Below are 18,659 nucleotides of genomic sequence, written 5' to 3' on the forward strand. Positions count from 1 at the left end.
GTTACAGCAAAGGAGTTTGCCACAAATGGGTGCAGGAATAGTTTTAATGGATCTTCATTAAGTGATTGTTTCATGCTGGGAAGCATTTACTAAACATGATAATTCAGGAGGGTGAGAAGTTGGAAGAAGAGGAACTGTCACGGGACAACAGTGCTGTAACAAGTCCAGTAGCTCCAGTGAAGAAAAGGGTGACTAAACAACTCTTCTGATGAAGCCACAGCTACAGCTACTGTCAGTGAGCCTGAGGAATTACAGAGACCTGGGAAACAGCGCAAAAAATATGGAAAGTAAATATTTATAAATAATAGGTGATTAGAGGAATGAAAATCATATTTATGTAAAATAGTTTTATTGCTCTAAAGCTTTGTAAAAATGTAATAAATATCATTATGTGTGTTTGTAAATCAAATAATATCCTTTCAATGCAATAATAAATAATAACTGAACCAAATACTGTTTTAAGGAGCTTATGGGAAGGTGGAATTCAGCCAGCTGTTACTGCTCCCTGGAGTCACATTCTCCACAACCCTGTAGCAGTGCTGGCACACACTGTGTGTTCAGGGAATTGCATTTTGGGGTGAGCAGAGAAGGCAAGCACCAAGACAGGAGTGAGAATCCAACCTCTCTTTTCCCCTTTCTTAAGTCTTACATCAGTTGCTTCTTGGGTGGATTGCACTACGTGAGCCATCTATGCTACATGTCCACACCAGGTGTAGCCCAGACAAACCTTAAAGATGTCATGAGTCTTTCCTTAGAGCCCAGCTTTGCTCTGACCAGGGAGGAGCTGCTTCCTCTCTTGTACCCCAGGAGAGCTGGATTTGCCATGGTGGGTCATGAAAGACAATGACAGAACAGCTCTGGCATCTGATTATGTCCACTCTGTGTTCATTTTGCCTTTTCTTAGCATTTTACAGGATTTTTAAGACCAGTAAGTTTTAGAGATTCCCTCACTCTAAATCTATAGGATATGCAGGAGAGCCAACAGCAAGCCTAGACGAATTAAGCTTACAGGTAAAAAAAACAATACACAGTGACAGGAAAATGTGTAAGCAACCACAATTACCACTGCAGCTTGGGTAAGCAAAGATTTGTTTTACTCTGGTTTTTTTTCTCTCTTCACTAAACAAATAGCTCTGTGTGCAGTAAAAGCAGTAGAGTCTGCTTGATTAGGGATTTGCATTTGGAGATTGTCCTTGTCCACAAAAAGTGAGCTCCCAATGTACATCTTCCTTTAGCAGGGGCACTGCTCAGCCCTCTCTCCTATTCCTGGCAATTGACAGGAAGCTTAAAGAAGCTCTGTATTTATGGGACCTTTATCCAGGTTTGATTAAAACCAGTTAAATTCACAGTTTATCACTACAGAGCTCCAGCTGAGCCAGCAAGTGCTGCAGGCAGGCGGTACCTTGTAAACCTTTACTCCCTAGGAATGCAGAATGAAAAACCACAAGTGTAAAGTTACTTCCCAGTGAGAGCATTTTAGCTGCATGCAAACATTCAATTTGGTTCTAAATTAGTTATTTATAAATCTTTCATATCGTTTTTATTGGACTAATAGCTCAGGATTCATCCTGGATTAGACCAACACTTTTCACAAGAGTGCAGGCTCTGGCCCTGTTTGGATGCTCCTCAGTAAGGACTAACCAAGGAATTCACTGGCTTTGTGGTTGTAAGTCCCTGTGGAGTCCCATCATTTCAGTCCTGTAACACCAAACTTGTGGTTTGTGTTTTTTGCGTAGGATGCTTTTTACATCACTGTTGTAACAGCACTGATTAACAATAACTGGCCTTAGTACATTGATTTCTCTTTCTTACAGAGGCAGTATTTGGGATTTTAAAACAACCCTCAGTACCAGTTGGGAATAGCCAGCTCTCTTATTTCTGTGAGTCTTTACTGAGTCTCGGTTTAAGCAGGGTCTTGTTTGAGTTACTCCTACTCCAATGCAACTGCAGTGTGTCTTTAAGTGATTAAAATTTAATATGAATGTTCAGACATAGCACAGCTGTAACAAAAGAGGTAAACGCGTTCAAAGCTTAACTTTTGCCTGGAATGGGAAACTGAAATTCTGCAGCTCCTGACCCTTTTCACACCCTCCCAGGCTCAAATGACCACAGGGAGGCTCAGGTGGAAAGGGACCTTAGTGCCTATTTGTTTGTTTGTGCCTCTTTGGGAACTCCTGCTGTTTTGCAGGTGTCTCAGAAGTTCAGCATCTCTATGAGCCATGTCCTGCCACCGACTGTCCAACCAGTAGGCAGGAGGTGGTGTTTTTTTCCTGAACAACCTGTTCAACAGGTACCTCAGTGTGGCCGGAGCCCTCGCTACTGGACAGGATGCTTTTGTGCAGCAGTCACAGCTGCGTGAAGACACTCGCAGGTAAGAACCACCATGGGATGCTCTGGGATCCCAGGAATACCGTGACCTGCTGTGGGATCCCCAGGATGCTGTGGACTACAAGGATGCCGTGTGACGAGCAGAATCCCAGGAAAGCTGTGCAGTCCCAAAGCTGTTTCCAGATGAGTGGGACCCAGGGGTGCGGTGGGAGCCTGGGGGTGCGGTGAGATGTCAGAGATGCTGCGGGATGCTGCGGGACCCCGCGGGGAGGCTGTTGGCGGGGCCGGCCGGACCCTCCTGGCCGGAGCGGCTCCGCAGGCGCTGCCCGAGGCCGGGCCCGCGGCCCCAACGACCCCAACGGCGCCGCCCGCGGGAGCGCCCGAGGCCGGGGGACGGGCGGGGGCCCGGCCCGAGTCCCTGTGCTGCCGCCCGGCCCATTTGCAAGTGAGATGCAGAGAGCCCCGGCCGGGCTCGGGTGGCTCTGAATGTTTAATTGCGGCCGAGGCAGGGACGGGGGTGTCGGAGGGAGTCGGTAGCCGTAGCCTCTGAAATGTCCTGAGTGCCGGTGAGAAGGCCCTGGAAGGGCAAGAATCCCCATGTTCAGGAAACAAGTGATGCACTATTATTTTTTCTTAATGCAGTTATTAACCCTTCCTATAGTATAGCAGCTATTTTATTCGAGTTCCCCTTGAAAGCGAGGGATTTGATAGCCTTGTTCTCTGATATGCTTTCTAAAGTTATAAGGAACAGGCATCCCTCTCCCCTACGAAATCCTCATCTACTTCAACTCCAGCACTGCCAATGATAACAACTCAGTGTATTCTTAATTTATGTTACCTGCTGGTACTTAGAAAGAAGCTGGAAATACCACTTCTCTCAGATGTCTGTCTTGGCAGTAAACTGGGGACTGTAAATTTTGGATTGCTTTTGTCTTTATCTCTCTTAAACAGGCTGCATTAAAGTCAGATTTTGCTGCCGTGAATAGATCTTGTCAACATGAAACTCCCTGAAATTGTCTGCATCCCGGAGTGCCATGGAGCAATTTTCACCATGTAGAAGGAGTTGTTACATGTATCTGGTAGTGCCGGGCAGTATTTCATTGACACAAAAGCAAAAATGAGTAGAGTACCAACCGTTGCAACCCCCTATCAAAGAACCTCTGATGGCAGACGGAAAAGACATGCCAGACCTCTCAAAAAAATCAGTATGAGAGCTGTGGTGACAGGAGGTGGTGGCTATTGTGGATACAAGCTGGGATGTGCTCTTGCCAACATAGGAGCTTCTGTTGTTCTGTGCGACATACACAAGCCTTTGTGGGAGATTCCCAATGGAGTGGTGTGGATCGAGGTATGATAAATAATATTTTCCCAACAGTCAAAGTTAGTTCATTTGCCTTTTCTATGATGTCTTGCTAGTTTTCACTGAATCCAAATACCTAATTGCAATTATTTCAAATTTCAGTAACCTTTTAAACTGTGTGAACATCCCACAAGAGTTTTGGTGAATGGATTTTAGTATATCTGAAAAGAGGAAACCAGCAAAACCTGTAATGCACAGAGCAGTTTCACTCCTGACTCCTCAGGATCCTGCCTTCATCTAGGCCTTAGTTTAACCACCTGCAGAACAAGCACAGGACTGTTGTGAACCTTAATGAATGTCTTTAAAGTCCTTCGGGTTCTATGGAAGAAAAGCATAATTATCAGCAAGTATTGAGGTGTGCCCAGTTTTGAGTCCCAGGATACTTGTACAGCAAGTACAATTCTATATATGCACTATATACATGGATTCCCTCTATGTTAACTCACTGTATGACAAATGTTCACCTGCAGCTTTGATTTCATGTCTAAATATCTTTTCTTACGTATTACAGACAGATATCAGGGATTACAGTGCCATACTGGCAGCCTGTGAAGGGGCTGACTGTGTGTTTCACATGGCTTCATATGGAATGTCAGGAATAGAGCAGGTGAGTCCACATAGTTTTGGTTTTTTCTGTGTGACTGCCCACACTGAGTGTGAGAGACTGATGCTATAACACTGCATGACAGATTTCATCTCTTCATATTGCCCTGGTGCTTTGGGAAATTGCTCTGTGCAAACTGGTGTGCCAGCTGCAAGCACGCTGCTTGCAGAGTGATTTCCTCTCCCTTAGAGGTTCCACCAGCACCCTGGGAAGGTGTTTGAGATGGAAATGGCATTGAAAAGTTCTGAAGTATTGTATCTGAAGACAAAAGGAAGGACAAGGGAGGCGGGTTCCCTCCAAAACCCTGATTCTTCCCTAAACCTTCACATGATCTCCTAGGTGTAAGGTCACTTAGAGGAATAAAACCTTAACTAAACTATAAATTATTTCATATATCTGAATTATAACAATAACAATATTTCAAGTCTTTCATTGTTTGCCATTGGGTAAAAAGCTGTATGGATACACTTGATGTAGGACTCTGAGTCACAATTATGTAAGTAGAGTTACAAGCGCACACACACAAACACACCCCTTTCTTACTTTATTTAATAAGAGGAACTTTAGTAATTACCCTGTCTGGATAGAACAGCTCACTCAAAGTTGTTTGCCACTGAGCAATGCATAATTGGAATTACTCTGGTTACAGGCAACTGGTCACTAAAGTGCTACTGAAACACAGATATTTAACATACTGCTGCAAGATATATAATAACTGGACCAATATTTTTAGAAGCACTACCATTTTCTTTGCTTCAAGCAGACCAGTCTGTAAAAATACAAGAAAAATACAGGTATAGTTTAAAAATAATGATTAGACTTCTTTAAGTCTGAAACAGCAATCTAAATGACATTTTTAATAATCAAGCACTAAATTATGTTTATTTGGGGACATTTATAACATCCCCCTATTGAATTGAATATGTATTATTACTAAAAAATGCATTTTTTTTGTTTTCCTAGTTGCATAAAAAAGAGATTGAAAGTGTAAACATTAATGGAACGAGATTCATCCTTAATGGTAAGTATTTAACTGTGCCACTGGGTGTTAGTACAGCATATCAAACATCATCTCCCGTGTGGAGGAAGCCAGTTGGCCTTTTTGGCACAGCCTATTTGTTACCAAGTACTTTACATTGTTGGCAGAAAATAAGGAAACATGTCACGGGGGGTTTATGCTCAATTCTGCTAGGAGGTGTGATATGAGAGCCAGCGCTGTTGCTCAACTACTTCAGCTTTCAACACCCTGTTTGACTGATGCTGGAATCTGTATCCATGTAAGGAGTTAACCAACTCCCTGTGTATTTTGTAGCAGTTAACCTGCTCGCAGCCCTTGAAGCAGGACTTCTGTCCTGATCGCCAGCAGGCTGCAGGAGCTCACCTGAGGCACAGCTTAGGATGTGACAGGGAGTAAAGCACTTCCTTCAACACTGATCTCTTCCCTTTAAATATGCTCTGCATTTCAACTCACCCAGTCACAGAATGGATTTTTGCTTTTAACATTTGAAACTTTCTTGGAAAAAATGGCACACAAACTTTTGTCCCATGCATTTTTCCACTAAAGTAATTGACTTTCTACATTGCTGCAGCCTGCAAAGAACAAAACATCCCTCGGCTGGTCTACACCAGCTCAGTGAACGTGGTGTTTGGAGGGCTCCCTATTGAAGATGGGGATGAGGAATCTTTGCCATATTTCCCAATTGACAAGGTATTTTGTTGTATTCTATTTTCAAATTCCTCTGTTTACTTCCATGTTTCTGAAAAAGCCTGGAGTTTTTATGACAGTGTTTTGCCTGATGCAAGCATCCAGGCACAAGAAAGGCAGGAGGGATGAGAGTTTGAGCAACCTGGTCTAGTGGGAGGTGTCCCTGCCCAGAGAAGAGGGGGTTGGAACAAAATGGTCTCTGATGTCTCCTTCAACCTAAACCATTCTGTGGTTCTATGAAAGAAAAAAGAAAACTCTTTACTCTCTTTTAAGATGCTATTCACAACCTTGGCACATCAGTTTTATGTACATTGAAGTATATATTTCTTTGGTTTCCTGTTAAGGCCTTGATTTTGGAAAATAACTCCCACTGTGCCACATTAACATCAGGGATATTCTACCTGGACATGAGGATTCTGCTATATGGCTTGGTGCCTCTTTAGCTATTTACTAATTTAATTTAAAAAGAGAAAGTACTTCTGTCTGCTTTGCATACACAGTTGTTTTTTGTGTCCCTCCTCTCTCCATCAAGTACTTCACAGTCTTTCAAGAAGTAGAGATGGAGATAAAATATGAATATTTTTAATAATGTTTTAAATAACATTTTCTCTGGGACAGCACCACAGGGAAGTGAGCAGGATGCTTCAGACCAAGTGTAATGACTTCAAAACTTGGCTTTTGACTTTTCCGTTACCTGAAGAAGAAATCCAGATTACGAAGTAGTGATCAATTACATTCCTGGCAGCATCCAAAGCATACATATATTTATTGCTTCTCAAATGTGCTGAAATTAATTAACCAGATTTGCATACACAAAAATGTTTCCTTACCCTAGAAATATTCATGTGTTTTACCCTGAACCTAATACCCCAAACTTCTATATTTTGAGGTACTTGTTGCCATCTGCTAAGTGAAAACTAGTGAAAGAAGAGATGCCTCTGTCCTGTCACTTTAGGAACAGATACAAATGTATTTGCTTTTTCTCTACAGCTGGTTGACCATTATTCCAGAACCAAATCAATTGCAGAACAAATGGTACTAGCAGCTAACGAATCTTCACTAGCAGGTACTTCTGTCTGAGCATGAATTCATAGTACAATTTACTCCTCCTCTACTTGTTCCTCCTCAAAATCCAAAATTAAGTTACCAACTCCCTCTCACAAAGTATTTTCATTTTGAAATTACTTTGAATTGGTTTCAAGTTCCCACAATGTCTGTAAACGGTTTTAGCATGGTAGCAGTAAGTTCAGTATGTTAATGAAAGATAATAAGACAACTATAAATTAAACAAAAACAAGTGTTTAATGTCACTGTCTAATGCAACATAAGTAAAACACGAATGCTGATTAAATTGTTACATACCACACACCCCCTCAAGTTATATATTAAAATCTGAAGTAGCTACCTGAGCCTAGAGCATGGAATTATTTATTAGTGCTTCCCAAAGTTTTCCATGTTGAGGAAGCCAGTTATACACTTGAATACTTAAGCTCACCCATGAGATACTATAACTGCCAGTGCAAAACAAATTAATGTAAAGTGCAACATGATTCTATGTGACCAAGTGATACTGAGCTAAATTTAGCTGTGGACAACTTACAGAAAAGACTCTTCACTTGATACTTGCAGAGGGCTAAAACAGATAAAAAGTCCATGATGGGAACTCCATCCCAACAAAATTATTTTGTTTAAAATAAGAAAAGTGGGGGGTTTTTCCCCCTTTATTTCCTTAGCAGCTCTTCACATCAAAGCCCCTCCTAATTTCAGGACCAATACACAGTTCTGCATTTGTCAATGAAATAGAACCAGCCAGTGTCCCAAACATCCCATTTTGATCCTGTGCCATAGCAGGACTGAATATTTTGTATGTTTACAAGTACTATTAAGATCAGTTATTAGCAGACGATGAAACAGCCAACTGATGTACATGGGAAGATTTGGTTTTTATGATCCCAGTGAAATTGTCAAGAGCTTGTACCTCACTCCAGTGGGAGCTGCACCTGCTGTTGAGGGAACCTTACAGCTCCGCCTTGTACTGCTAACAGGTCACTGCTTCCCATCAATAATTTTGTGAGGGATTAGTTGGTTTCCTTCCACTATCCAGTATATTTCCAAACAACCTGTTCACTTCAGTGAACTCATCACCACAGCCAACACATTCATTCACTGCTCTGGCACAGGGACAAGAGACTGATTAGAAAGAGATCTTTAAATATCTGGTAATTTCTAGGAACACAACTATGCTTGCAGGATTTCTCTGAATCTTCTCTTGCTATTTTGCATGCTCTGATACTCCCATCTTAATATCCAGCTACCAATGCAGCACCCTTTGATATGTATTGTTCTTTAAGGTAGTTAAATGAATTTAGAGTAAGTTCTGCTGCCACAGCCTCGTTCATACAAAGAAAGATACAATGTAGTGATGTGAAGGTCTCCTAAGAATGATCTTGTCCCTGTTCTAGGAGGTGGAACACTCCATACCTGTGTTCTTCGCCCACCAGGAATCTATGGACCAGAAGAGCAGAGACACTTGCCAAGGCTTGCAGTATGTAATTTGTATTTTTTAACCAACAGAGTTTTCTATGATATGGGTAAAAAGCTGGAAGGAGCATCACTTATTTGTATTACAAATTGACTGATCTTATTGGGTAGCAATTCAGCAATTCAATAATCTGCTGAGGATATTACAACTTTTTTTTTAACAAGCATTATATCTGTAAAGTGCAGATTTAAAATGCCTTTTTTTTAATACAAACACATGAAAATCCAGCTTTATAATTTAATGATTACTGTAAGATTCAGGCCAATCCATGATATTTCAAATGTCTGTTTACATGCAACTTACACCAAATGGTTTTAAATATTAATGAAAAGAGATCCAGCAAAATATCTAATTTCCAGTCTCAACTATTAACAGCTTCCACTGTCCAATGAAGCAGGTTCCAGAGTTGGAAGCACCCTCTGGTACAACAGGTTACCGAAGGGCAGCAGCTGAGGAGTTCATATTTTACTCTTTTCCACTTGCTTTTAAACTTCAGGGCCAACAGATGACATTTAGAACATGATCCCTGTAGAACTCTGTGAGCCAGTTATTTTAAAAGGATTAGTGTAATATAAAGTTATACACAACGTCCAGGAAATAATAGATTCAAGTTGACCACATAATGGATGTTTTTGGTTTGTGACTGAGGTAGGAAATTATATTAGAGTGAGCCAAAATATACTTTATCATCTTGTAAATAATTTTAAGAATGGAAAATGTCGCTTTAGTTAAATCTGAGATTTTTTTTAGCCCCTTTAAAAAATATAATATTTTAAAAGTTCTATTTTATTTTGAGCTTATTTGTTTTGAGCCAGTTTTAAGGCATTATGCAAATGTCATGTTTTGCAGTTTCTAAAATTTACCTATTCAATGAAAACTGGGATGCTTTCCTTCCAGCCAAAGTGTATCTTCCAGTTTTTCCTAGCCAAAGATATTTGATAAATTTGATCCAATTTAGTGAATACTTTTGATCCACTCAGAACTGTATCTTACCTTTCCATACAATAGTTTACTTAACCCTAGAACAGACTTGTATCTTTTGTAAATTCAGAACATATTGCAAAATATCTTTTGACATTTTCTCATGAGCCCTTGAATATTTTTAATTGATTCACATATTTAGTTTTTTTTTTAAAGTAGAGCTAAACATACATTTAGCTGGACAAGGAAGTACACTTCATCACATTTTGTTATGGTTTCATGTTTGTTTGTATCTACAGAAGATTATTGAGAGAAGGCTACTTAGCTTCAAGTTTGGGGACCCTACTGCTAAAATGAACTGGATACATGTAGAGAATTTTGTACAAGCTCATATTCTAGCTGCTGAAGCTCTCACCCCTGAAAAGAGTTACATAGCTGTAAGTACACCGTAAAACCACCACACATCTCATTTGACAGTGGATCCTGCCACTGTATCCTGTGCTATAGGAACCACTGCAGTAATTAGAGTTATTGTCCTTCAGCTTACATTGTTGCCTGTGTTTTCAGCTGATAAATGTGCCATGAGCAATGTGGGATGGGACACAGTGTTGGCTGTTGGTGTTGGTTAAGAGATGGAATATTCAGTTCTGGAAGAATATCTCCATCTTGGCATTTTTAAAATGCAGTATTTGTCATTTCTGGAAGATGAGCAAAGAATGTTTGCTATGTTGGAAATCCAACTGGAAGTTCATGTATATTCATCCTGTTCCCCTGTACAGGTCCAGATTTAATATTCTGAACTGTGATGGTCAGTTCTTCCCATACCATGTGCCAACAGAGGGACATTTAATTTGTGTTCATTGCTTTCCAGAACAGTTACAACTGTTTTCCTCCTTGTAAATACAGGTTTTTGATCACCTAGAAGCATTGCCCTGAGAGTATATCAGAAAGAGGTTCAAAGTAGATTAAACTACTTTTTCCAAAACCCTGAAAGCAAAAGGAAAGCAGGAACGTAGACCTTGGCTACACCGGAGTCTTCTGGATTCCAGTGAGCCTTAACTAGACCCAGAGCAGAACAAACCACCTGTGCACCAATTCCGTGGCACACAAGAGTGCAACCGAGTGAAACACAGAGAGTTTGTGACCTGCATGTGCATCCACTCATATTTGATATTGCTGCACTATTTTTAAGCTATTCATAAGGGGTGAGATAAAGAAAAAGATGACAATATATATTCAGTATTATTTTTACTGACTTGTCTCTTCTCTACCTCTTTAACAGAGTGGCCAGGTGTATTTCATTCATGATGGCGAGAAGTCCAACCTTTTTGAATGGTTAACTCCACTTGTACGTGCAATACTGATCCCCAAGTACATTCATTTCTTTAACTGTATGCAACTCCAGCTTTTGTGTGCATGCCACATTTTGTGTGTTTGCTTTAGGTGTGAGAGTCCCACATGGAACTCTCTGAATGTGGGTTTAATTCCTGCTTGAATTTCAGTGTAACAAAGCCCACCCAAAATACTGCATTAAAGCAACTGTCTTCCTGAGACCCATAGACCATCTATACCAGCACCCTGCCCTGAGCTGTTATTGTCTTCATTTTTGGGACACGCAGACGGGAATAATGGGCATTTTGGGTGGGCAAAAAATATAAGTATTCATCTGTTCATTCTTTTCAAAATACCATGTTGCTGTTAATGATAGGCTCAAAACCATAAACATAAATTAGGTTTCAGCACACCATGACATTTTGATTAATTATTGTAATTTCCTTCCTTCTTTTAAGATACAAAAATGACATAGTGTCTGTGGGTGACATTTAACTAGCATCACCTTAAAAATGAAAAATAGTAAATACTAAGAGCCATGATTAATTTTTCTGTTTTAACAGTAAATAGTACCATAAGTATCTTCTACATTGAAACTTTAAAACTTGTTTGAAGTTTCTGGGGTTTTTCATTGTTTTTGAATCTTTTTCAGTTTGAAAGATTAGGTTGCAGTAAGCCATGGATACGTATTCCTACTTGCTTAGTTTATGGATCAGGTAAAATATTTTATTAACACTTCTCTTTCCTATTCATGCTACCCTCATTCCTAACTGTAATACAATATTGTTTTATTTGCCCATCATTTTCATTTTCATGTATAAAAATAATATGCTGTGTGCTCACCTAGTGTTCAGCAGTGTAAAGTTCACCTCTGTGCAGTATATTGAAACCAGAATGATCTCTTATTCAAGTCCCACTAAAACAAGTTTTATGTAGGACTTAACAGATGTACAACTTTGGGGAGTTAATGATACAAAAAGTTAAATGTCAAACTCCATGGCTTTATGAAATATGCTGAAAAGTATCTGCTTTGCTGCACAGGCATTTGTCTTGCTCTCTCCAGAATCAACCTCCCAGTGCAGCTCAGACAGAATCCAATAGAGTTCTCTGTTGCCATATTTTTTATGAAGCCTCATGACCTTTTCATTTGATCTGTGCCCAACCTTTTCCCTCTCCCAAATCCTTTTCCCACAAGCACAACAATTAGGATTAAATCCAGCCCCTTGTGAGCAAGTAGTCCTGATGGTGTTAGTAATGGTGCCCTGAGCTCTCAGGTCTGTGATTATCCTTTATGAGCATTTACAGTGTGAGATTTGTCACAATCACGATGGCAAAGCAATTCCCTGTTCTTACCTCAAGTCGAAATCTTTTATTATGCAGCCACATTCATGGAACACCTTCATTCAATTCTGAGACCAGTTGTTGATCTGCCCCCGCTGCTGACCAGAAATGAGGTAAAGTCTGTATTTGTAAACTTTCCTTAATTCCCATGGGATTCATACATGTTAATTATGAGGGAGATTTTAACTCAGCAGAAAGTAAATTCCACCCAGTGCTACATCAGCCTCCAGTTTCCAGGGCAAATAGGTGCATTGGGTACAATTCAGGCAATACACTGTGCTTGGTTGCCATGATTTTTGAAAAGAGCTTATGCTTGCAATCTCGGACAGGCTTCTTCAGCTCCTCTCTTCCAAGGGTCAGTGTCCTGTATGACTTGGCTGAGCCTTTAGGCACTACAAGATGGCTTTGATCTGCCTCTTTGAGCACCTAAGCAAGAGAACAATTGCAGAACATTTTTTGTGGACGTGTACAGATTCTACTTTGTGTCTTTTAATGTCCTTTGTGCTTTCAACAATCTCCTTTTGAGTGGAAAATCTTAAAAATAACGTATGCAACACTCATAGGACATTGATATAATGTTGGGGGGGGTGTTGTATTTTACATTTCCTTTAACTGTGTCTTTGCTACCATTTACAGTTTGTTCCAGTTGCCTGTGTAGTCACACCTTTGCATGTTGACTCTTTTGCCCTGTAGGTACAGATCATTTCTGTAACTCACACATTTCGAATAGACAAGGCACGAGCTCAGCTGGGGTACCGCCCACAGAAGTTTGACTTCGCTGATTCTGTGGACCACTACATTAAATCCAGGCCACCAACCTCGAATTATCAACTCCTCCTCAAAGTTTTGCTTATTTTAATTGTTACTTTAATTTTGATCTTTCTTTCTTTAAAACTTTCTAGCCTTTCAGTTTTCCGTTTCTTTAAAGCAGGACAACACTGACCTGCATAAACTGCACAGTCAGAATATTGTTACCCAGATAATTCTAACCTCCACAACTGTTACTGGCACAGTGCAACAAACAGGCAGCTACTTTTAAATTTACAAACAAAATCATAACAGATGAGTGGCTGAACCTGAGAAATTAAAATACAGTAAACAATAATTGCCAAATCACCGAAACATGACCAAAGTCAAGATTGTTGCCTCTATTTCAAACCAAAAAACAACTTTCCAAATTGATTGCTGAAGTAAATGAGAACCTGCAGAAAGAACAAGAGCTGCAGACAGCCTGCAGTGCTTCACCAGTGAAGAAAAACGGCTGAAATAAGGAGAAAGACTGACCACAGCTTCTGTCATGGCTCACCACCTTGGGGAACAGAGGAACAAGCAAAGGCACAGACAGAACAATTACGGCAAATAACACACACCAAGCCTACAGAGACTTCACATTGTGTGATTTCATGAATTAGCTCTAGCACCACATCTAAGGAAAAATAAAAGTGTACTTGAAACGTTGCTGAAGTCTGTGCTGTGCCTCTGCACAATGTCCCAGAACTGCTCCCTGCCCTGTCCCTGGTGCAGAGCTGCAGGTACGTGCTGGCAGGGTTTTTCAGGGGTCAAAACTGGGTATTGTAGCTACATTCGAAGTTATTAAGTACATTACATCAGTTAATTGTATTAATGTCACAGTAGAAGGATCTGCCGCTATGGTTTGCACAGATCTTTGTAAAGCTTCCTTCACCTCCTGTAGTTAAGGGCAACAACTAACACAGTTCAGTTGCTCCTCAGCTGAACTTAAAGCATAAAGTCTCTTTTGACACCAAATTTCTGAAGTACAGCAGTTGTGCTGAGCAAATCCCTGCAGCAGCTAAAGTGAACAATGTGCTTTTTACATTACTGTTCAGCTAAAATGGACCTAAAGCACGGTCCGGGAGGCTCCAGCTCCTTCCCATCCACCACTCACGGTGGGAATTTAGCAGAGAAATCTCCTTCCCATCTGCATCTTTCCAACGTGTAACATGGAGAGGGAAGAACCAACAGAAAGATGTGAATAGCAGAGAGCTTGGGAAAGGACTAGGGATGAGAGCTGGAGGGGAGTAATCACGGATGGATTTGAGAATTCTGGAAAGGGCACGAACACTGGCACCTCCCCTCAGTCGAGGACAGGCCGCAGAGCCCAGGTGCCAGGCCCGCGGGTCGGAGTGCTGTAACCCAAAAGCAGCGTGGAAAGGCAAAACCCCTGAAAATTCGAGTGTTTCCCTTTTCCCTCGTTCATATCACAACTCTCTCATCTTGATTTTAACGACTGTGACCGACAACCCCCAGCACCTACGGTCCCGCGGGGCGCCGCGCCGGGCCCGGGCAGCGCCGCCCGCACCGTGCTGGCCCCGGGCGGCCCCCGCCGCCAGCTCCCGCCTTCGTGCCGTGCGGACGGCGAAAAGGAGCCGCCGCGGCGGGGACAAAACAACTTGGCAGCGGTGGGATTCGAACCCACGCCATCGAAATGACTGGAGCCTAAATCCAGCGCCTTAGACCACTCGGCCACGCTACCGCCTGGCTGCTCAGGCGCCCGCCAGGCCTCTTTGACGGGGGCATTGCGGTTGTTCTTTCCCTCCATCTGTGCACATCGCCCGCCCGTGTCCGCGGTACTGCACCGCCTGCGGCGCCCGCCGCGCCCCGCGAACGCCGCCGCTGCCGCCGGCCGCGCCCCGCGCTCTCCGTGCCCGCGGCAGCGGCGGCGCCGCCGCGCCCGGCCCGGCGCAGTCCCCGCCCCCGGCCGGCAGGTGGCGCCGCTGCCCCGCGCCCGGCGCCGCCCGCGCACGTGGCCCCGCGCTCAGGCGGAGCGGCGGCCGCCGGCCGGGCCCGCGGCGGGGCTCCGGCTCCCTCTCCCGGGCTCGGCCGCACCTTTAGCCTCGGCCCCTTCCTGCCCGGGGGCCGGCCGTCGGGCTGCGCCTCGGGGCGCTTTGTATGCGGCAGGCCCAGGCCGGCACCTCGGCAAGGCGCTGCCGCGCGGCCTGTGCCCCGCAGCAGTCGCGGCTGTGCTGGGTCAGCTCCAGCTGGTCCCCCGGCGGGCTTTTGCCCGGCTGCGCGGATCCGCAACCCTAGCGAGGGCCGTGCCGTGGTCACGCAGGGTGGAGGGCAGCCCTTGGCTGGTGCCTTGGCAGCCGCGGTAGCAGGTGTGCACACAGCTCCTGGCCAGGAAGAGGGTCCGTCCTGCCCCGTGTCAGGCACCCACCTGCCTTCCCTGCCCGCTGCAGTCGGCTCCGGCCCACCAGAGCACACGTGCTGCCCAAGCGCTGCCAGCCCGCTGCGAGCCCAGCGACCTTCCCAGGCAGCTGCACGCTTGGCATGGCAGTGTGTCCTCAGCTGAACCATTCCCACCCAACACGGGAGGCCGCACCACCGTTATCTCGCCGGCAGCTGAGGGTCGGGGCTGCCTGTACACAGATTGTTGTCCTGCCACGTCGGTGCCTCGCTTACCTGCTGCTGAGCTCGGGCACGGTGTGAGCAGGTGCTTTCCCTGTCCACCTCAATGAGAGAGCTGGCTTTGGCAACCAGAGCCAGATTTGGTCACTGGTGAGTAGAAAGACAAATTGTCGTGTTCTAGGAGGCCTGCAGGAGAAATTTGTATCATTACTTTGTGGGCAGACCTAAAAATATCAAGACTAAATGCAATGCAATTAAAACAATATGGAGAAATAATGTCCACCATTGCATACAAAGTCATGCCTTGGTGCAGCAGGAAGTTTTAGGTATGTGTGTTACATGCACCTCCCATATGACTGGAGTAAGGTTTATGACCAACTGGATTTACCTTGTAAGACCAGATTGTCAGAGGAGTATGACAGCACAAATTGTCAGGAAATTGATTGATTTAAAGGCAAATTTTAAATCTGCAAATTTAAATGAATGCAGAATAAAATTGCTCTGAGAGTTAATACCATATGGGTTGTCCTTTCCTTTTTCCTTTCAAAAATCACAGTTCCCTAGAAAAATTTCTAAAGGGAACCTTATTTAAAATGAACATACTGAAACTTTACAAGCTATAGTGCTCTTGGAAAAAAATACATGCAGTGCTGAACATACTCAATGTAAGAATAACATATTATACTTGCATGTCACTGATTTCCTAGGCTGCCATTTCAAATTTAATTTTTAATATTTTCAAACAACAAAAAAGTGAATCTTTAAGTGTAAAGGATATATCACATAATGTATAAATAGAAAACCAAAACTAGAAGATTCAGTATGTCTGGTCCGATGCCTGATTTCAACACCTCTTTAGTTTTTCATCGTCACTGCTTCTTCTTTTAAGAAAATGTTACAAAGAATAGAAGAGAAGGTCCAGGCTTAAACCTGGGATTAAGTACACCCTTGCACCAGGGTAGCAGAGCAGACTTATTTAAAAGCATGAGAAATGTGTAGCTTGAGAAGGCATAACCTATGTTCCTGATAGAGCAGAATGTTCTCCATGAGGATTTATGGCAGAAAGCAGCCCTGAGGTTCCTTTTAGTCCAAAATGATGATGAGTATTTTGTGTCCAGAGAAGGGCAACGGAGCTGGTGAAGGGTTTAGAGGGTAAATCCTATGAGGAGCAGCTGAGGGAGCTGGGGTGTTCAGCCTTGAGAAGAAGAGGCTCTCTGCAACTCCCTGAAAGAAGGTTGTGGCAACATGGGGACCAGTCTCTCCTCCCAAGTAACAAGACAGAAGGAAATGGCCTCAAATTGCATTGGAGGGGTTCAGGTTGGATATTAGGAAAAATTTCTTCACTGAAAGAGTTGGTTAAGCATTGGAACAAGCTGTCTAGGGAAGTGGTGGAGTCACCATCCCTGGAAGTGTTCAAAAAACAAGTAGACGTGGCACTTTGTGATACGGTCTAGTGGGTATGGTGGGGTTCAGTAAAAAGTTGCTCTTGACCTTGGAGGTCTTTTGCAACCTCAATGGTCCCGTGATTTGCCCGAGTTTAAAATGAGCTACTCTCATGACGTGTTCAGCTGTGCTCATGGATCCCACCAGTTACAGTATTCCACCATTATCAGTAGCTTGCCATGGCAGGTGATTTTTTAACTATTATCAACACACTTCCACACAGTGGGAACTAGACATCTGGCTTCTACTAGGCCTTCAGAATTCATTTGATGAGTCTGTGCTCTTCCCAGGCCCTGCCATGAAGCATCCCAACATCAGCCCTGCCGGGTGCTGCTCTCCTCAGGCTGCTCAGCTGGGCTGACAGCAGAGTGAGAAATGAAGAGATGTGCAGGTTCTGGTGCTCATGGGTCAAAAGTGCTCAGTTATTGGTAACTGCTAATATTTACCACAGTGATTTGCAGCTGGGAGATGAACAAGACCTCAAGAGTTTTTCTGCACAATCACTAGCGTTGTGTTTCAGTTTGAACTCTGCACAAACTTGAGAAAAAAATGTGCCCTTAAGAAGCAGCATTAAACGAGGGCTCAGTCAAGTGTCTGCTTGACATTCTAAAAACCAGGGCTGTAGTCTCAGCATGGTGCTGGAAATTGGTGACAAAATTACAGGTACCCTCAAAATGCAGGTGGTGTTCCTGCACACGCGTGCTGCTCCCTCCGCTCCCCATGCTGAGACACAGCTTAATTTATGTAAGTAGTGGCGGGTTTTCCTGGCAGAGAGTCAGAGCATCTGCTCTGTGTGTTTTTAATTAAATATTGGTAATCTTCCTCCTGAAGATTATCTCAGCAGCAGTGTTTTTCTGCTCTCTTCGGAGAGCACAGGGATTGTGCATTTTTCTGTCTGTAGTGCTGCAAGAGACCATCCATCTATCACGAAGGACATGCTCACATCTTCCAGCCTTGGTTCTGCAACCCCTACTCATGGTAAAAAGCACTAATGAGGATTATTTACATGAATAAGGGATTGAACAGCAGTAAAAAAGGGAGACTCTTTGCAGGATGCCAAGTAATACAATTAAGCTAGAACCTATTTACATTAATTTCCATGTAACTCATAAAAGGATAAGGAGTTTTGTTTAAATTTTCCACAAATTCTAGCTTGAGGAAAAGCTTAAACACGGGCATTTTTAACCGAGAAACCAGTGTTTTAGGACAAATGCAAATGTGGGTGCTTTGAGGAAACGTGGTCTTTAGAACGTGAAATCTGGTGCATAATACTGCCATTTCTTACGGAGAAAAGTGCAATAGAGCAATTAAATTTCGCTTGGAAAGACCAACCTGAAGCGCAGGCAGGCCCCGTGGCCGCTGCCTGCGTCTGCTCCTTGTGCCTTCCCTCGGGGCTGGGATCTGCCACCCGTGCAGTGGGTGCTTCCCACCGGAGCACCTTCCCCAGGACATCCCCTCCTTTCAGCTCCACGCCCAACTGGAACAGAAATAAAACCCAGTTTGAGTGGCCGTCCTGTGAGCAGCGCTCGGGAGACCTGCACACCCGCTGTCCTTCCTGTCCCCACCCGGCCCGGCATTCCCTCATCGCTAACAGCTAAACGGTGTTAGTTTGGGGTTCTGCTCAGATTTTTGTCGATTTTCTCACTGGAACGAAGTACCTGGCAGGGTCCCGGCGCCGCTGTGCTGTGAGGCGGTGCTGAGGGAGCGGGAGGCG

At 43.5% G+C, this 18,659-nt stretch overlaps 1 protein-coding gene, 1 long non-coding RNA gene and 1 other non-coding gene across 3 annotated transcripts; 1 reads left to right on the top strand and 2 right to left on the bottom strand.

The window, feature by feature from the left end:
* Nucleotides 1–193: 193 nt before the first annotated feature.
* LOC136297617 (uncharacterized) lies at nt 194–18,395 on the bottom strand. The gene is made up of 3 exons (XR_010723201.1): nt 18,278–18,395; nt 15,557–15,688; nt 194–259 (listed from the first exon to the last, which is right to left on the bottom strand). It is a non-coding gene; the product is annotated as an uncharacterized lncRNA (long non-coding RNA).
* Nucleotides 3,326–13,541, top strand: LOC136297615 (putative short-chain dehydrogenase/reductase family 42E member 2). Its single transcript, XM_066197632.1, is given in 11 exon segments — nt 3,326–3,676; nt 4,200–4,295; nt 5,256–5,313; nt 5,882–6,000; nt 6,988–7,063; nt 8,460–8,542; nt 9,760–9,897; nt 10,743–10,808; nt 11,445–11,508; nt 12,173–12,246; nt 12,827–13,541. Coding segments are annotated over 11 exon segments (1,374 nt in total). The 3' UTR covers nt 13,076–13,541.
* Nucleotides 14,546–14,627, bottom strand: TRNAL-UAG (transfer RNA leucine (anticodon UAG)). Its single transcript has one exon. It is a non-coding gene; the product is annotated as a tRNA-Leu (tRNA).
* Nucleotides 18,396–18,659: the final 264 nt, after the last annotated feature.

Source organism: Chamaea fasciata, unplaced genomic scaffold (genome assembly GCF_029207755.1).
Source record: "Chamaea fasciata isolate MVZ Bird 193981 ecotype frontalis unplaced genomic scaffold, bChaFas1.0.hap1 SCAF_16, whole genome shotgun sequence".
In the NCBI taxonomy this organism is placed as follows: Eukaryota; Metazoa; Chordata; class Aves; order Passeriformes; family Sylviidae; genus Chamaea; species Chamaea fasciata.